Source organism: Botryllus schlosseri, chromosome 9 (assembly GCF_051294905.1).
Source record: "Botryllus schlosseri isolate E-star chromosome 9, Bs_hap1, whole genome shotgun sequence".
Taxonomy (NCBI): Eukaryota; Metazoa; Chordata; class Ascidiacea; order Stolidobranchia; family Styelidae; genus Botryllus; species Botryllus schlosseri.
The window spans coordinates 13,553,470-13,571,590 of NC_137244.1; the positions used below are offsets into that span (position 1 = coordinate 13,553,470).

At 40.3% G+C, this 18,121-nt stretch overlaps 2 protein-coding genes across 3 annotated transcripts in view; one reads left to right on the top strand and one right to left on the bottom strand.

The window, feature by feature from the left end:
* LOC145447201 (arylsulfatase I-like) overlaps window positions 1-18,121 on the bottom strand; it is a 265,569-nt gene that overhangs the window by 241,390 nt on the left and 6,058 nt on the right. The gene's annotated exons all lie outside the window — the stretch shown is intronic.
* LOC145446897 (sodium-coupled monocarboxylate transporter 1-like) lies at window positions 1,718-16,298 on the top strand. Its single transcript, XM_080325267.1, has 9 exons — window positions 1,718-3,187; window positions 3,366-9,357; window positions 9,411-9,516; window positions 9,596-9,759; window positions 10,519-10,876; window positions 12,136-12,263; window positions 12,826-12,919; window positions 14,965-15,065; window positions 15,782-16,298. The coding sequence occupies exons 5-7, from the start codon at window positions 10,534-10,536 to the stop codon at window positions 12,838-12,840; spliced, it is 486 nt and encodes a 161-aa protein (XP_080181393.1). The 5' UTR covers window positions 1,718-3,187; window positions 3,366-9,357; window positions 9,411-9,516; window positions 9,596-9,759; window positions 10,519-10,533; the 3' UTR covers window positions 12,841-12,919; window positions 14,965-15,065; window positions 15,782-16,298.

Below are 18,121 nucleotides of genomic sequence, written 5' to 3' on the forward strand. Positions count from 1 at the left end.
ACTTTTGAAGGGAATAGAATTATAACATCTGGCCCATGAGAAACCGGTCGTATTGCGCAAGTCAAATTGGATATTGAATTTTATGTCGATTTTTTACATTAAATAAATAAAAAACACACGAGCAAAAGTAACAATCTTTTCCATGCCAATGTGGATCCCTCTAAACCATATAGGCACACCAAATTGTTCATATATTTGTTTTCAAATGCTTCACAGCCTCAATGACACTTTATTATTCATTCATTGTGCTGTGCATACCTCTTCTTTACATCGCCTAGGCCCAGGTCTGATTTCAAAGACTACTCCAAGTTGTTTCGACGCCTTCCTATATTTTCATTGTATCGCAGTCTTGTGATGTTTTGAAAGGAAGAAAATATTAATAAATTCATTCTGATATCAAAAACTAGGCCTAGATAATGACTATTTTACATACTTATAAAAAGTTACTTCTACTTCTACTTGAGTAGAAATTGATGCCCTTATTTCTACTTCTACTTGAGTACCTATGGTAAGTACTTTGACCACCTCTGATGACGTCACAATTGTGATAGCTATGACCAAACAGCAACGAATTCGTCACAGAACAGGCGGTTTTCAGCACTAAAATGCAAAATTTTAAATCACAGATTATAAAAAATCTTGACGTGACGGAAAAAAAGCGACTTCATATTCGTAATCAGCGTACGAAAATTGACTTGATAGTCATCATTTTGGCCAGAAAACAAAAATCATGTCGACCAGCGATATGGTGGATTGGTGTACCGCACATACCTTCTCGACGTCGGATCATCAATTACCAATCATTGCTGATCATTGTGCGCGAAACTGTCTGGATTCTGACTATTTAAAGAAGAGCTTCATTCGATGCTGGACGGCTTTTTTACCTGACGACTGCTGCTGCCTTTTTATCTGACAATCGACCGACGCTGTACGCTGTTTATTTTATCCGATGTTTTATGCTTAGTCTGTTGATGTTTCTGTTTCACAATAAAGTGCTGGCCAACGTGTTCGCCGACTCTCTGTTGCGGACCCTAGAGGGAACGCGACGCAGTCTTCTACTTGGTAGCGTGCCTACAGCGCGCCATACAATTTATAGTGATACGATCGATTCATGTGACAATTACGTTTATGTATAGTATGTATATATTTTATATTCGGTTTCGGATGACCGCGTCGTTTCTCTGCTATACGCACCTACCGCTGGATAGTAGATGATATAATAGCAAGGCGTACATCTCTTGCGTTGAATACGAATTGAGTAAACGTGATGCCGACAAGGTGGCGAGTGTCCGTACCGTTGCGACACCAATACACTGTCGAGTGGAGGGGGGAGGGGCGTATCGACAAATTCTCTGGTCGGACTCCAACCGGACTCCTTGGCCAGATTCTCGGAATGACCGAGATCCGATAATAATTATTTACGGGTGACTATTTCTAGGTACACAAACAGTAGACCATATGGTACCGGCCATATTGCAACAAAATAAATGTGACAACACATGTTTGTATTGAACACAGATTTGTATTGGCGGCCTCATTATGCGATATATTGATATAGTGATTTGTTATGTTTCACATATCCAGTTGTTGAAATAGCACAAGTCATGTGTGTGGAACTCTATATCAGATGCAACAAGCAACAATATAGCAGTTTTTTAAGAAAATGCCCATTCGATTTCCAAATCAACGCTACCGTTGGACTCGTGGGTGCCCGTAGACCGCGACTAGCGCGTCGGCGTGCCCACCTGCAAAGAAGTCATTTTATATGGCATGTCAGCAATTCAAAATACATGTATTCACAATTGTTTTGTCATAAATTTTCAGTACTATGGAGTCAGATTTGGAAAACACGCTCGTTATGTGGCGATCGCGATATACATTCCACAAACCGTAGCTTATAACGGAGTTAAGATTTATGCTCCTGCTGTCGCGCTAAGCGCAGGTAAACCCAAAATGTCATAGAGATCAATATGCACATTAATTTAACTACAATACTACTTCATTTGCAGTGTCAGATCTCTCGGAAATGACGGCCGCACTGTCAATTGGTATCGTGTGTACTGTTTACACAAGTTTGGTAGGTGATTTACTAAATTTATATTTAGCAAGGAGAACGTTACAGTAACGAGCAACAGTAGAACTGTCACAGAAAACTGGCAATTGATGCATACATACGCTATGTTCCGATTGTGAAAAATCCAATGCTGAAAAGATATGAGAAATCCGATTGTGGAAATTTACTTCACTCAAAACCAAGTTTCCAGGGCCATTGAAACTCCTAGATAACTGTATTATAGTAACTCAGCCATTGGATGTTTCATTTTGTCGAGAACAGGATATTCAAACGTAGAAACAAATTGGGAAATTAGCGACCCCTTATCGTTGATGAGATTGTTTGCAAGTACCTGTATGATGTATCGCTGTAGGAAGGGGCATAACTGATTTGGTGTATTCAATACTCATGTTAACTTATACAGTTATGTGCATCAATAATGTGACTATGTCGTAGGAATACATTGTGCGGTCTAGCCTAGACGCTCGAAGTGTAATCATATATACCCTTGCAAGTCTCGCCAAGATTGTTGGCAAAGCAACTGAAGATATTGATTTTATGGAGTTATAGCATTTGATTGTTCCAGTCGATACTATATTTGGCGACGTTTAAAAAGACAACATGTACTTCAGCATTGTGGCCATGTCATCGGAAATACAGGGTTGGCATTAGTAGTATGACGTCACAGGTCCACGTTGGCGGTCACATGCAAACTTTCAAAAAGGTTCGCGTTCACACGAACCAGAACCTTTCAGGGGCTCACACCATCCCTGCAACCAAAGTGTCGGCAGGTGAAATCGGCATATAGTATATTGGTCCGTTAAACTTAAGCGCAAGTATAGTATCCATAGACAGGTGGTAAGTACAAATTTTGTTCCATCTTTGCAGAGAAATATTATGGATTACCTCCCGGCACCTCCAACTGAGGAACAACTGCGGCTCACGGGAAGTCGTGTAGAAACAGTGCAATAGGTCCTTTTGTATATTCAGGGTGGGTTGAAAGCTGTGGTATGGACTGATGTCATTCAGGGTGGCTTTGTCACGATTATGCTGTGCTGTATATTGGTCGGGGCTTCAAATGTCGCGGGTGGGATCGGAAAATGGCTATATGTAGCTTGGGAAGGTGGTCAACCAGTAAGTCTAATTAACATGGTTTTGACCACTATGCATGTATCGGAAGATTCGTAAAACAATGTTGCATTAGTTGAATTCAATGTCTAATGAAAGGAATACTCTCTCCAAATATTTGGAACCAATAAGAAGGTCATATCTACCTGTGTCTTGGAATAGACAAAATCGCTGTTGTTTTCAGTTTTGAATTCGATCCAAGATACCAAATTACCTTTTGGTCAATGGTGTTGGGAGTGGGTACCATGTGGACAAGTGTGGTAGGAGCACATCAAGCGGTCGTTCAAAGATTCCTATGTTGCCGTTCGATTCCGGAAGGAATAAAGTGAGTATCGGGAGCACAAAGTACTAACCTGAACGCATAATAATTTGGGACTCATGAATCGAACGTATGGAGATTGCAGATGCTGCGTGAAATATCGATCATTTGAACATTCCACATATTACAGGATTTCTATTTGCATCTGGGCACAGACATGGGGTAATCGCGATTAGTAATCGTAATCGATTACGACGATTACAGCATTTTGAAGTAATCGTAATCGCAATCGATTACATTCGAAAAAATTCCGAAGTAATCGTAATCGTAATCGACTACTTACCATATCTAATCGATTTCTTTGTGAAAGAACGATTACTTTTTATTTGTACAAGGACTATGACATAAACTGAACATTCGCGAACAATGAAGAGATATTATACCAGGCTCGTGATAACACAAACGTCTGATTTTCAAATGCCATTGCTCATTATTACGTCAGAAGTAGCCTATTAGCTTTGCTAGTCATTGCGTAAGAAGTATCCACAGCAAATAGATATATTCGATGTACGTACATTTGTCTGATCGTAAGAACACCTACCGTGCTGTATATCAGGTTATCAAAACGTTTCACACGCCAGTACCTCGCAACAGGATAATTAATCACCACTCTGCCTAAGTTAAAATAGTAACTTGTGTAATGTGTATTGATGTTTGGTTATGCTTATAGTTAAACGCAGTTTGACCGATGCTGCTTTGCGAGCAGTAGGCCTATGTAGTACGTACGTACACCGGACAAAGATTTGAAATCTTGTACTCGTCTAATAAAACATTACGGTTTCCACAACGAAGCATTGAAAATCAACAGCAGTATCATAACCGAGCCGTTTTTGCCGTTTCTCGTAACGGCAACTTTTAGTACATTATCTCTATTAAGTTGAATGCGGAATTTTATGAAGGAGAATCTTATTCTCATATGATTCTACTTGAAACGGGCGCCAATCCTCATTTCACAATTCTTTACTCAACATTGAAACCTGCCGTCATAGCCATGGGCTTATATATCATGTTAGCGTGGGTTGTAGCTAAAATTAGGGCCAAAACAGCAACTCGTCCCCCAGTCCAAACGTTGGTCTTTGGCCTTCATAGGTTGATATTTTCAAGTTGAAGTCTGAGTTTCGTCAATAATATTGGTAATCGCATTTGATTATTATTAATTTTTAATCCTCTCTCCGCCCCGATATAATTATAACGTCTGGTATCCTGTCTTACTTTAGTGTATGTTGTTAATTCGTGACCTCCGGTCTGTGATATAATCAAAAGACATTGTTGTATCCCAAACGTAGCAGACTAAAAGAAAAACTTTCGTGAGACGTAGACACAAATTGTCATGTCTTTAATGCTCTGTGGGTGCCCGGGTGGCATTTTCATTGTGGGCTCAGATTGGAGGGACCGTGGACTATTAGTCAAGCCTACCCAGCGCGGCTATTGTCAATGTACACATACCCTAAGTCTCGGCCAAGGTCTTTCTGTAGTAGCACACTCCGTGAAGTCGCGTCTTGGTCGAAACTGCATATGTCTTTTGGCGTGTCGTGGATGGCACGGTATTGACTGGAACCTAAATGCCTATTACTATAAACTAAGGTTGCATTTAAAACAAAAATCAATTTAAAGTAAACATGTTTGAATCATGTTTTTTGAGCCATGACGTCACGAATGTGTATTGACATTGACATTAAAAAATATTGGGTAAATATAGCTCCTTTGACGAAATATCTGTCGTATAACTGTTGAACCGACTATTTTGAGGGTTTCAACCATCCCATATCGACGTACGTCGACTAAATCGGGTGGTTACTGTCCATATAGGCTCATTCAACATGTTTTTTGAAAAGTATTTACACAATTAGGGCATAATTTAACAACCTAAAAACACACATTTTTTCAAACAAAGTGTTTTAAACAACCATTTGTTTTAAATGCATCCCTACTATAAATAATGTAGGCTATGCATTTTTTGTTGAGGGGAAGACGTATGCATTTCAAAATTAAGCTTATCTAGAGAGAATTTTCAAGTCAATTTATTCTCTCGAAAATACTCAATAATTTATGTTGGTCTACGAAATACCTTGAGTCATCTTCGATCTCGCTCCTCACCCTATTGGGAAATTTGGGGTGCGGCAGTCAAGGACCTGGCAAAAATGCAAATCGCTGGGTGCGATAGATCGTCCTATGTAAAAATGGGCAATAGGTAGGCTCGATTATGACGCAACAAGCAAATAACGCATCCTTTTTAAATGAAGTTTGTTATCTCATTAGGCCTTTTCAGCGCAATCCATGTATTGTCTTCCAATGTAACTTCTAAGATGCAAAATAAATGTAATCGTGAGTAATCGTGATTACTTTTCCAATGTAATCGTAATCGTAATCGACTACTTCTGGATTTTGCTGTAATCGTAATCGTAATCGTAATCGCGTCATTCGGAAGTAATCGTAATCGCAATCGATTACATTCATGAAGTAATCACCCCATGTCTGTCTGGGCAGAGCATGGGATTTTAAAATTATCTTTTTGTGAGGATAACAGGAATTTTCGGATCACCGAACTTCACGGACTGTGATGTTTGCTAAAGAGCAGATATTCAATTTAATATTTTCATGAATCATCTCGTCTCTGTGTAGATCAGTGGCTAATAAACTTTTGTCTTTGGCTCGCCCTCAACTAACCAAATATTGCTCATGACTTCTAAATTTGAATGAAGATTTAAAATAAGTGTGCGTCACGTGGATATATTAATAACACATCACCAGTGACCGGGCTCAGCCGGTTCGCATCGGGGCTATTCTCACGGAATATTATGGGATCAACGAAGCAATTAGCGTTGGTGGTTACTGTCCGGCTGAAACATTAGACTTTTCTGCTGAGAAGAATGAATTCCACTACTGCATATAATGCTGTGCACTCTTAGCGAAAAAGGTATGTTCTTACCCGTGTATACAACCCGTGATATACGGGTGTGAATATACACCACCGGTGCATGAAACAAGAACCTACATCAGACTTAGTCTACACCTACATCACGGTATACATCAAAGACAACATTTTAAAGCAATTGATGCTTGCACTAAGGGACGTAGGAAGGTATGCACGTAATGGTATGGAGGATCTATAATCTCGATATAATTCTAGATTAGGGTATGTTCTCGCGTACCACCTTTTGGGTTCGAATGTGAATGGACATTCCCTTCGCTATGAGTGTGGTGGGATAGTTTACACTGCTTCCTTGCGACCAAATTGAAGGTTCAATCGCTGAGCTGACTTAGTCACATCAACATAGACCTGTCGAAGTTATGAACAGTTTATGAAAAGTTAGTTCACCATTCATCACACACCACCATTTATATTGAAACTATTTGTACGATGCTCAAGCACATGGATAAAATCTTGACCATCTCCTTAAAATCTACGTTAGGCATTAAGAAATATTTCCACCGGCATGATGTCATAATTCAAATCAACGATTACGAAGCTTCGTTCAAATTAGGACAATATTGCTAAATGTAAGTTATTGCGAGTCCGATAAGTGCGTGAGTTTAAACATCATATCAAGTTGCAGAGCACGAGGGATGGCACCCCTATAAAATGGCTTTTCCATCCGGGTTACGAGTTATTGGTACATAGTGCACAAATCCAATAGCTTAGTTATTCAACGCCTTCTCGCTGCTTATATAACTATAACTTAGTGTATCTTCGCTATCTTCATCTCATTAGTTCCGTTGCACAGTACATTGTCGCGTTATCGTGACCGTGTCATTCCATTCTTTTCTTTTCTCTTGTCGGTTGTGTTTTATGTTGCTTAAGGCCAAATTGGGTACCTTTACTTTAAAGAAAGCGTTAGTTGAGGAGTCGCCAACTAAAAACGGGTTGCGGGCCACTTTTCAAAATTCGTGGAGGCCGCGGGCCTCATGACTTCAATATCGAGATAAAAATAGGCAACGCAGTTTAACAACCACGTTACGACAACTCTAAGTCAGTACAAAGCTTTGCTCCCCAACATAAGCGACGGGCATAGTTACCACAAACGAAATAATTTATTGAAGAAATACAGACACAACAATAATATCATGATCATCACTTAGCTGCGCACGAAACCTGACAACACTCTTGCGCGGCAACTAAAGCTTGGGTGGCCAACGTTTTTGCTATTCACGACCGCATTTTGCTTACTTATGTAGCCTACGGCCTCACCCCAGTGCGTAGTCGTAATGAACCTACTGGAGGCCAAATACCCACGTTAAACTGTAGTGTCCATGTCCAATTGTCGATTGCCAGTGAACTCCGGACTATAATCTGTTTACTCATATCGGCTTACTAAGCGCAAGGAAATCGTGAGTAGTCAGTCATGTTTTGTCATATTCATGAGTGAATTTCATAATTAATATTAGTTTAGTTTCACATATTACTATAAAATATTTATCCTTTCCCAGCTCACGTGATCAGATTCACTGGTAGAGTTGATGCAGCGGGGGGTATCTTCGAATATATTTATAGGGAAGGTATATGAATTCTGTGATGCATCTTTGGTTGGACCAATTGTTATTAGTCCTGTTTGTTACATGCTGTTATTTTTCGATCTCCCATCAGAATTCTCGGTATCGTGGAAAGATATTGGATTCGCCCAAACGTAGGCCTACCAGAAACAAATTTCCTTCGTGATGAGGAGAACACTATTACAAATTGGTATTTCTTTATGGTGCGCATCATTCCCTCTACTGTTGGCATCTGTACTGTGGGGATCAGATTACAAAGGGCACTACTACATTAAAATAAAAAATCAACTCGCATTGAACCTAGCGCGAAAAATAATGCGAAAAGACCAAGGAATCGATATCGGGGTTAGCTCAACACGGTATACTTGCTGGAAATCTATCTTCTCGCAAGCTTGGTCTTTTGGGGAGACCGAAGTCGTTTTCTATGCGTCTTGTTCTTGTCAGTTGTGGGCCATTGCACGCCAAGGCAGTATGCCCATTAGGGCTGTAAAAAAAAATTCCCAAAGTTTAGCCATTCACTTTTTAAATCGTCAGTTTGCCTATAATTACTTTGAAAAATGGCCGAAATTTCAAATTGGTCTGCGGCGGCTTCTACTGATTGGAATTGTGTCATATTTAGCGTGCACCGATTTTTCAGGCAATCTGACGATTTAATACGTTAATGGCTGTACTTTGAAAAAAGTCGTATCAGCAAATTTTTCCTCCATGAAATGATATTACCATCGCCGAAGTCGTATCAGCTTTGGTATAGCTTAATTTGAGCCACAATATGTTTAAACGGGAAATCAATTTCAGCATTTCAAAATGGATTACTAAGCGTTCTTCCGAAATTTCAAATCTGGTCGCGGGTCGCAAAATATGACCTCGCGGGCCGCGTGTTGGTGATCCCTGCTTTAGTATGTTACTCAACGCAAAAGTCAGTAAACGACACGTAGCACCAAGACAACCGCAGTTATTACATAGCGCTGTCATGCAACCTATGCGTCGATGCCTGGTGGAGACGTGTATAGCGTTGCTATTACGTATGCGCAATATCGCACATTCCGCAGGTGTCTGTCGTCGAGTCGTCAACATCGATATATGTACAGTAATTTGGACGAATTTCCAATAGCTTCTGAACCTCATAATTACTGCTATTGCACAGGGCAGTGTATGCTGGGCTCGGAGTAACGGTCATCATATTTATATTCCTGATCTGTGTCCTGGGATATGTCAACTATGCATACTTCGCCGACTGTGATCCATTGGCCGCTAAAGCTATATCTGCTCGGGACCAAGCTCTCCCTCTTTTAGTACAAAACGTATATTCGGGTTACCACGGGGTGACTGGGTTATTCATTGCCGGTGTTTTTGCTGCAGCTTTGAGGTATTCGTTTGCCGGCCCTTAATTAGGTGTGATCATAACAAATCCCTTTACAGTACAGTTTCAAGTGCAATTCATGGCATGAGCGGCGTAGCGGTTGGAAATGTTATCAAACCCCTCATAAATTTGAACGAAGAAACTATATACTTTGGGGTTCAAGAGGTAACTGCTTTTACCATAGCTATACATACGTGATAAAGAATCTCGGAAAGGCAATCAATATTTAATCTTACTTTTGAAGGATTGACTGTAGTTTTTGGAGTGCTTTGCATTGGGTTCGCGTTGCTCGCGTCATCAGTAGTAGAAAGTTTAGTGCATGCTGCATTGAGCTTTCTAGGAGTGTTCGGGGGTGCACTTCTTGGTCCAGCAGTTCTGGGAATACTATTTCCATTCGCGAATGAAAAGGTATGATCTCAATTCTATTATGCAATATTAGCTTACAACGAAATAGAAAATTTATATATTTATAGATATTTCTTTTATGAAACAATGATGTTTTTGGGGTATTCATGGTGTTTGTCGACTACTATGGTCATTTACACCAGGCCGATATTCTTTTTATTTTCCGTAACTGCCGACTTATAGCACGGCCCACCTCTAGGCTTTTGTAAGACACCGCATACACGGATGAGGTGACGAGGAGGAGCCTAGGTAAACCTCCAACATTTAGGTATCGGAATTCGGAAGTCGACCTCGGTCGGACTCGAACCCGCACCCATTGATGTTGCAGCCGCGGATTATACCACTGTGCTATCTCGCCACAATGAAGAAAGTAACCGTCGCCACTGCGATATCTATTTATAACCGATATCCTATACCGAGTTCCGTACTAGTGAAAGATGCAGTCCAGGGTGCACCGCGAGGTTACAAAAACGAAATTAAATAAGAATGCGAGTGTTATCCTACTGAGGTGGGCTAGATATTGCTCTCGATGTACATCCAACGTTTATCCAACGGCACACCCCAGTTGGCCAAACTTTACAGAAAGAGATTCTGTTACGTCCCGGACCAAGGCCGGGGCCTACTTTGATTCGGTAGTGCTTTGGATCTGAAGAAAAATTGTTTATATATATTGCATATGGTGATAATGATCGGAACACATAAGTCACATCATCAAGCACATGAATCTACCGTCGACATTCCACTAAATTCGCAATATTACAGGGAGCAATCGCTGGAATGCTGTCTTCGCTATCATTCAACATGTGGCTCTTTCTCGGAGCATGGAGCTACCCAGCACCTTTGGAATTCTTGAATCTGAAAGGAGGAAATACAGATGGTTCCCATGGTTGCTTGTCGGATGGTGGTAACGTAACAGCCAATACATCGCAAGCAACGCACCCTGTCTTCACGCAAGAACTACCGGATTTGAACAGCTCCGCGTCTTTATTAGCTACACGGAATTTACACTCAACGGAGAGGCCGCTTATCGCGGAATTTTACGCTGTTTCGTTTGGATATTATACACCGATGGGGTTGATGGTTTGTGTCGTTGTTGGGCTAACTGTGAGCGCAGCGACTGGTAAGTAAACGAAACTAATGATTAGGGCATTTTTTTACCAAAAAAACGGAAGATTTTGACCTAAAATATCGAAGTTTTCACATTTATTTAGCTTAAAAAGCCTAATTTTGATCAAATTTTGACCTAACGTGTGCAAATCAGGTGTTTTCCCACAAAATGTTAAAATTGTACTACTTATCATAGGGTTACCATACTTCCTCTTTTAAGAGGATTTGTCCTCATTTGTGACTTTTTTGAAAGAGTCCTCGGAGGACGTCCTTTTGTCCTCTTTTTCGAGAATTTAGGTCATATTTACTGCAGAATTGGACTGATTTGCCGTAAACTAGCACAGGAGTGAAGCTCCGGCGGGTATTTGAACTGGGCGGACAAAGTTGACCTTTTTTTTGTAGTCAACTACCTGACAATGTGGAGGAAAAAACGGTATTTTGGGCGCTGAGCGAGAAAGTTGACTTTTTTTAGTCAACCGACTACAAAGTGAGAAAAATTTACCGTTTTGTGAGAATTCTTCTCCGGTTTTGCAAGTCTGAAAATTCTGAAAAAGTGTCCTCTTTTCAGATTTCCAAAATATGGTAACCATAATTTATCATCATTTCTGGTTCGAACTGTCTGTCCTTACGAAGTAGTTAGGCCTGAAAAAAAAATTTTGACTCAGAAACTGACAAATATTTTCATGAAAAAAACTTGATTTAAACGAAACCTGGCCCTATGAAGAATTCCAGTGGTTACATCAAGCATAATGGTAAAAATAATTAAAATCGGTTGTGGTAAAACGAAAGATACTTTACTACATTCTCGGGTAGAAAGTGTCTGTCTTACTAAGTAGCTTGTCAAGAATGGAGAAAGAACGTTTCACAGCAGCAGTTGTTGGAACAAATCATTAAAACATGATTTTGAAACAAAACGAAAACAGTGTGAATGTTTATTACAAATTTGTGTGACTATGCTAATCCCTTTCAGACAAAAGTTTTAAATGCCCGGCCCGCCTTCATATGCTCCCCGGTATTGTTAGGTCGAAATGCAACAGCATGACGCGAGTTGCTTATATGCAGATGAGATTATAATTATTGGAGATGGAGTGGGCATTTCAGAATGACTAGGTTCAATTTCGTACCCCAACCTATGCTGTGGTCACTTGGTTAGGAACTCTCTGCCTGAGTGGTGATCGAGTGCAGTGCCATATGCACCGAGCTTCAATGTGCATCAAAATATCTGTAAGAATATCCAAAATCACTTTTTATTGGCATAATCATTCTGAGCAGGTGGTCTGCGGAGCCGGTATGACGTCCATCCGAATTTGATCTACCTTCCCTTCGAACATCCAACCTTGCGATGGCTTCCAAAAGGATTGCGACAATATATGACCCCGAAAATGGGAGCATGCGAACAAGTAAGCTACATCACACATGATTATATATTTTGAATCAGGAGTGGGGAACCTTTAAATTCAACTGACCGCATGAAAATTATAACATTTTATTATGCAGAATGTTCTATATTTTTTATTTTTTAATCCGGAATAAAAGAGACCAAACGGAAGGAGTGATGCTATATTAAACAAGCGGAAAGTAGGCCTTTATTCTCACGACTGAATGATCTAATCATTGTGCCGAGCAAGCTGAGTTTTCATTTCAACGTTTTCATCGAACAATCTGAAACGAAACCGATCCTGAAATGGAATCGTGACTTCTACAATTGGCTATAGAACCCGTAGCTTGATGTTAGCATAACTTGAGCGCGAAGACGAGTACAACTTATATATTGGTGATTGGTAATGCGGCCCGATTCAAGCCCGATATATCTTGCGAAGTCGTACCAAAACCTTGCCGGGTAGTGTCCGACCGGACTTCCATCTCTGCCCTGCAGGTTTATTACTTAATTCTGCGAAGATGACCGATTTTATATGCCTTTTCGAAGAGCTATGTTCCACAACTAACTTTATATGTGTCTAGGTGGTGAGTTTTTGACTGAAGTACGACACATTATGCAATGCATTTGTACCACCGATCCTTGATTCACTCTGGCTCGTCCATATCCTGCGGAAAGGTAAAGTTCAAATGTGACTGGAGCTATAAGCGAGTCAAACTAACGTCGTTAACCATTCGATATACCAGAAACTATATTAAGAGTAGGCCTACTGTAGTCAAACTGCATATAAATTCTGAAATGCAAATCACGAATCGCAATAATATGTATAGCTACATGTTTGGGTAGATATTTGATGCAATAGAGTTTTGCCAACGAGGGTATTGGATGCTAAGGAATGATTTTCAATGACGTAGGGGAGACCGGGGACAAATGTAACACGGGGCAAATGTAACAATCGATCTCACCGCTAGTAGGATGAAGAAATCGCCTTCACATTTTAAGTGCACATGTGGTAGTTATGTCTTAAATATACCAGAAGTTACGTTGAGCTACGACGCGAAACCCCAGAATAATTTCAAAAAAACGATATTTTGGACTCTTGAGTAAATATTTTCTGATCTGGAATAATTTGTTCTGAAGAATAAAACCTCAAGTGGTTACAATGCAATATATGTAGCTGGAACAATGTTACCATATTCAACGTGATGATAGGGAAACTAGGACTCGCGTCGCCGGGAAGGCACCATCCTGAGACATTAATCATGGTCGAGCGTGTCAGGGGCAATTTTAACACTCTGTTACTTTTGCCCCGTTACAATATCTTTTCAATGCTGAATATATGTATTCATACGTTGGTATAACCATTTATCTACTGCAGATGAATCTTGCAACTTCCAGAAGTTAAATACCAGAACAGACTCTACCTGGTCATACCAATTCTACCATGATACTAAGTAGGAACGGCCATACCGAAGTGGTGATGTGAATCTTAGGGTCCGGTTATTTCCGTGAATCTACTACCCTATCTCGTGTGGATCGACTTTTGTTGTGTCGACCTTCAATGGTCACTTAAGAACTTGCCGATGACTGAATCCTCATCCCCTGACTTTGAGCATGGCCCACTTCCATTTTGTCATCTGGTGTGAACAATTTATTTTAATTTTGTACGGAACAGAAGAATACCATTAGCTTTGTTGCCACACAATGTTGTGTCCTCGTTTTGCTACACTATCATCGGCCCATTCAACAAAGATATTTTAGCCAGGTTGGTTTCACACCTTCGCAGATGACCGAATGCCCAACCCATTATGCACGCTGAGCTACAGCACCTTGTTAGAAGAGGCCGAATATGTGTAGAGAGATGATGGAATGAATGCGTTCTTTGTACACTTTGAGCTCATGCAGAAGGCACGAAGGCGTAGCCTGGAAGCGTTCAAACTTCTCTTTTTTAGTTTAATTCAATAGTACAATTTATGCTCCCATTATTGTTGTTCATTTCGTTTGTTTTTAGTTATAAATAACACTGTTACAATTGCCCCGCATGGGCGTTACAATTGCCCCGGGCACGGGGCGATTGTAACATTTGAGCGACGATTTTCGCGACCGAAAATTTCCATGATTGAATATTGATTGAGCTCCATTTTAGTTTTTCTATCAACTATTGAGTTGTTGGCTTCTTTATATAAAAGTTTGGAAATGAAATATCCACGAGAAAAACACTTAATGTTCGAAAATACAAAAACTGTTACAATTGTCCCCGGTCTCCCCTATTATCTTCCCCGGATATTGAAAGGCGATATGACTGATGTATCATTGCATTCCGCCTTCGGACGCAACCCACCACCCCACATTACCGACCAGATTTTCCTAGATTATATAGTTGAGCAATAGTCAAACAATATGCTAATTTTCACCGATGGACCTAAAAATATCAATGGTACTGATTACTCATTCTACAGCCCCCATGGCAATATAATAATAACCAAAGCATGTTCTAATCTACTGCCTATCTTCTCAATTGAACTCGGAGCAATATTCGATGCATTGCTATGGGAGTCTAAACATTCCATCCGAACGAGTCACTGAGTCACTCTTTGAGTGCATTGCCGTTTAAAAAAAACACCTTGGTGAAAATATCTGTATTACTAATCAAATATTAGAACAGACCAATCATCTCCTACATGAATGCAATAAAGACATTTCTTTTACATTGACATCCGCAGGACACTCTGGAATACATGTGAATTCAGTCACCGATCGACCCGTGGAAGAGGCTACGGCCTATGTCTTCGCCTATCAAGGTGTGGAGCTTGAGAGTAGCCAGGTAACTCCTTGACTTTCAGTCGTTGCAGGCAAGAATGAAACCGACGTTACCAAAACACCGACGCTGGATTGTATTTTAAGCGGATTTGTCCGGATATATACACGAAAGTACCAACTGTAGCTTTGGGATGTTCAAAAGTGTCTTTTTTCTCATATTGTTCTGGCTACTTGGTGAAATTGTTACGTTACCTAATTGGCTGCACGCCAAATTTGGTTCTATTCCAATAAGTAGCCGAATTGCTGCAAGAGAGGATTTAATATTTGAAAATAAATGGATTTTTTTTAAAAATTTATGTTCACCCCATGAAACTGTTAGGAGTTAGGGTGTCGTGTATAGAAACGATGCTCACCAAATTTGGCTCAATTCCAACTATAGTGGAAGCGGAGTTATTGCTGCCGAAAAATTTGGATTTGAATGAAATAGTATTTACGGTGGCAAATTCTTGTTGTGCCTCATGCCATGTTGAAGAAACTGCAGAACATGGGGTGGTCAATGTACGCAAATGAAATGTGCCAGTTTAGAGCCGCTGTGCTGGAATTCGAAGTATCCTTCACCATGGCAAATATACTAACTAACGAGTCCTACCTCAGCTATGGGAATTTACACCGCAAACAAAGAGACACCACTGAATGATTTGGTTGATTTGATTACCTGATTGCTTCCATGTCTATTCTAATTTGTTTTAAAATATAATATTAATAATAATTGCGTAACAGGATTTCTGAAACAGATGACGTCCACGGCCTGCGAATTGACGACTCTCGCTCGATCAGCACAAGAAGCCATGATGGTGATAAAGCCATCATTGATAACCAAGTGTCTGAGAACAGAACCAATATACATAATTGACATGGAGCAACTACTCCCTATATCTGGTCATGTGTGTACAAAATTCGCCTTGGGAGTCAAGACCATATCAATGTTGCATTTTTGTTTTCTGCTATATTCGGATACCCTGTATAACAAAGTGCAGCTATCATACCATCGACTCCGCTTCATTCGTATGCCGGATAACCTGGTCAACCGCGTTATCCGGTTAATTAGGATACAGGCCGTACTTCCTACCGTAGGTTATGACGTAATAAACAGTAATTCGTTCGTAGTGAACCAATGAAGATCCATGTAAAAACTATCGACAATGTAGTCTACTCATATCAGTCCTTACCAACTTCGTATAGTCGCTTTTAATAAGGTAAATTGCGTGCTTCATGCAGAATAAAAGTGGCAGTGAGACACTTGGCGGGATAATAAAGGCGATAGCAGTGCTTATTAACCCTTTGAGCACGATTATTAATTTACAGAAATGCATCGACTTTATTTGCAATTGTGAAAGAATATTGTTTTCCTAGTATAGCTTAACGCCACAGACGACCGTTGAGGTGTTTTAGTCTGAGGTTGTTCGACGGCATTTCGAGACCATCCTTTCCGCCCGCACTGGGACATATAAATACATGGAGTCTTGGCCTACATGGGACTGGTTAAAATGCGGTGACAACAACATCAGATGAATGCGATAAAACCTTGGATGGTTGGCCAAAATTGTCAGTATTGATATGTCCGGTCCTGGAAATAGTCGGCACCGAGTTTTGTCCTTGCAATATGACCCCCGTAGTACAAATATGATCCACATAGGAAAATCATACATATCGCGTGCGTCACACATGTGCCACAGAACCGCATTGCGTGCAACCGTTGTCTGTGCCTTCTCTATTTCATAGATGCACGTAAATACGTATAGCATACTGACATTATATTGCATTCATATCGATGTTTGCGCGAGATTCGCGAGATGAAATAATACTCAGATTTGGGTCAAAAAAGTTTAAATACCCATGAGCGAGATAAGAACCCAACACAGTCATCTCGGATATGCAAAAACTATCCACAGCAATTTTACAAAAATTTCAACAAATATAACATGCATATTAACAGATTGCTCTGGTACCGTAGCGACCCAGAATTATAGGCCCATACTTTAATAACCCCCTTGGAAGGGTGAACATTTGCGTTACAGTAACTTGCATATATGATTCCGCAATGTTTTTATTCACTACTATCCTCGAGCCTCACGCTAATCGAACTGTTATTGCGAAAATATGATGATTGTTCAGCAAAAGAAAGAAGAAATTCAATTTGACGTATATTTTCCAACGTGTCGCAGGCTCAGACGTGCTGATACATCGTGCCTGCCACTAAACCCGCATCTTATTAATAGATTTCGCTGCAACCTTTTTGTTAACATTCATAACGTCTGGGTCATTATTTTTTATGATTGCAGCGACAAGTGTATGTGAGGTCAAGATAGCAGCGTATCCGTGGGGGTTTTAGGGGCTCGAAATCACCTCTTTTCCAATTCCTAAATCTTGTGCCCGATATTGTACGCTGAATTGCTCATTTACCAGTCCAATAAGATCGTTGTTTTCTATAATAGGGCAAATACGTTATTTGGGGATCGACATCGCACAAATCTAGTCCGTCGAGCTCGATAAGATGTGTGTATACTTGCAAAACAAAGTCGCTGTTGCGGCGGCATCAAGCCACACACGATGTGTTGATTGACGGAAGAGACAACGCAGTTTTGAAATTCGCACTGTCTTTCTGATCATCGGTAGGAAATGAACTTTCTTGGAAGTGACATTCACAATTACCATTATTGACATGTAGGCTTGTAGCTAAACGATACGTTATCGCCGAAGAATTTAAGAATAGAGTAGTAAAGTAAACCAACTAATATCAGTTAACATCATACTCCATCGCTGAAGTTTTTATTCCGGAACCGATTGAACTTTCCGTGACTGTCAAGCAATTGAGGTATAGAAACGCTCTCGTGTGCTTTACGAGCCCCGTGGAACTTCGCATGATTTTGAACAGCGTGCTACTGAAGAATAATCAGCTGATTCACACTTTGACTGTTGTTTACAATTGTTGGCTTTGCTCTAAAATGTACGTATATTGCCTGGAGTTTCGAAGACTATCATATAGCTTTCACGAAAATGCGAATAAGAATACGTAGCTTCCAAAGGGTTCCCCACCTCTTAATAGCTAAGGTGAGTTAT

Bases quoted from the DNA above. Each gene is read 5' to 3' on its own strand.
- LOC145446897 (XM_080325267.1), top strand. From the start codon at position 10,534: ATGCTGTCTTCGCTATCATTCAACATGTGGCTCTTTCTCGGAGCATGG. The intron at 10,877-12,135 runs GTAAGTAAACGA...CATTCTGAGCAG, and splicing joins AACTGTGAGCGCAGCGACTG to GTGGTCTGCGGAGCCGGTAT.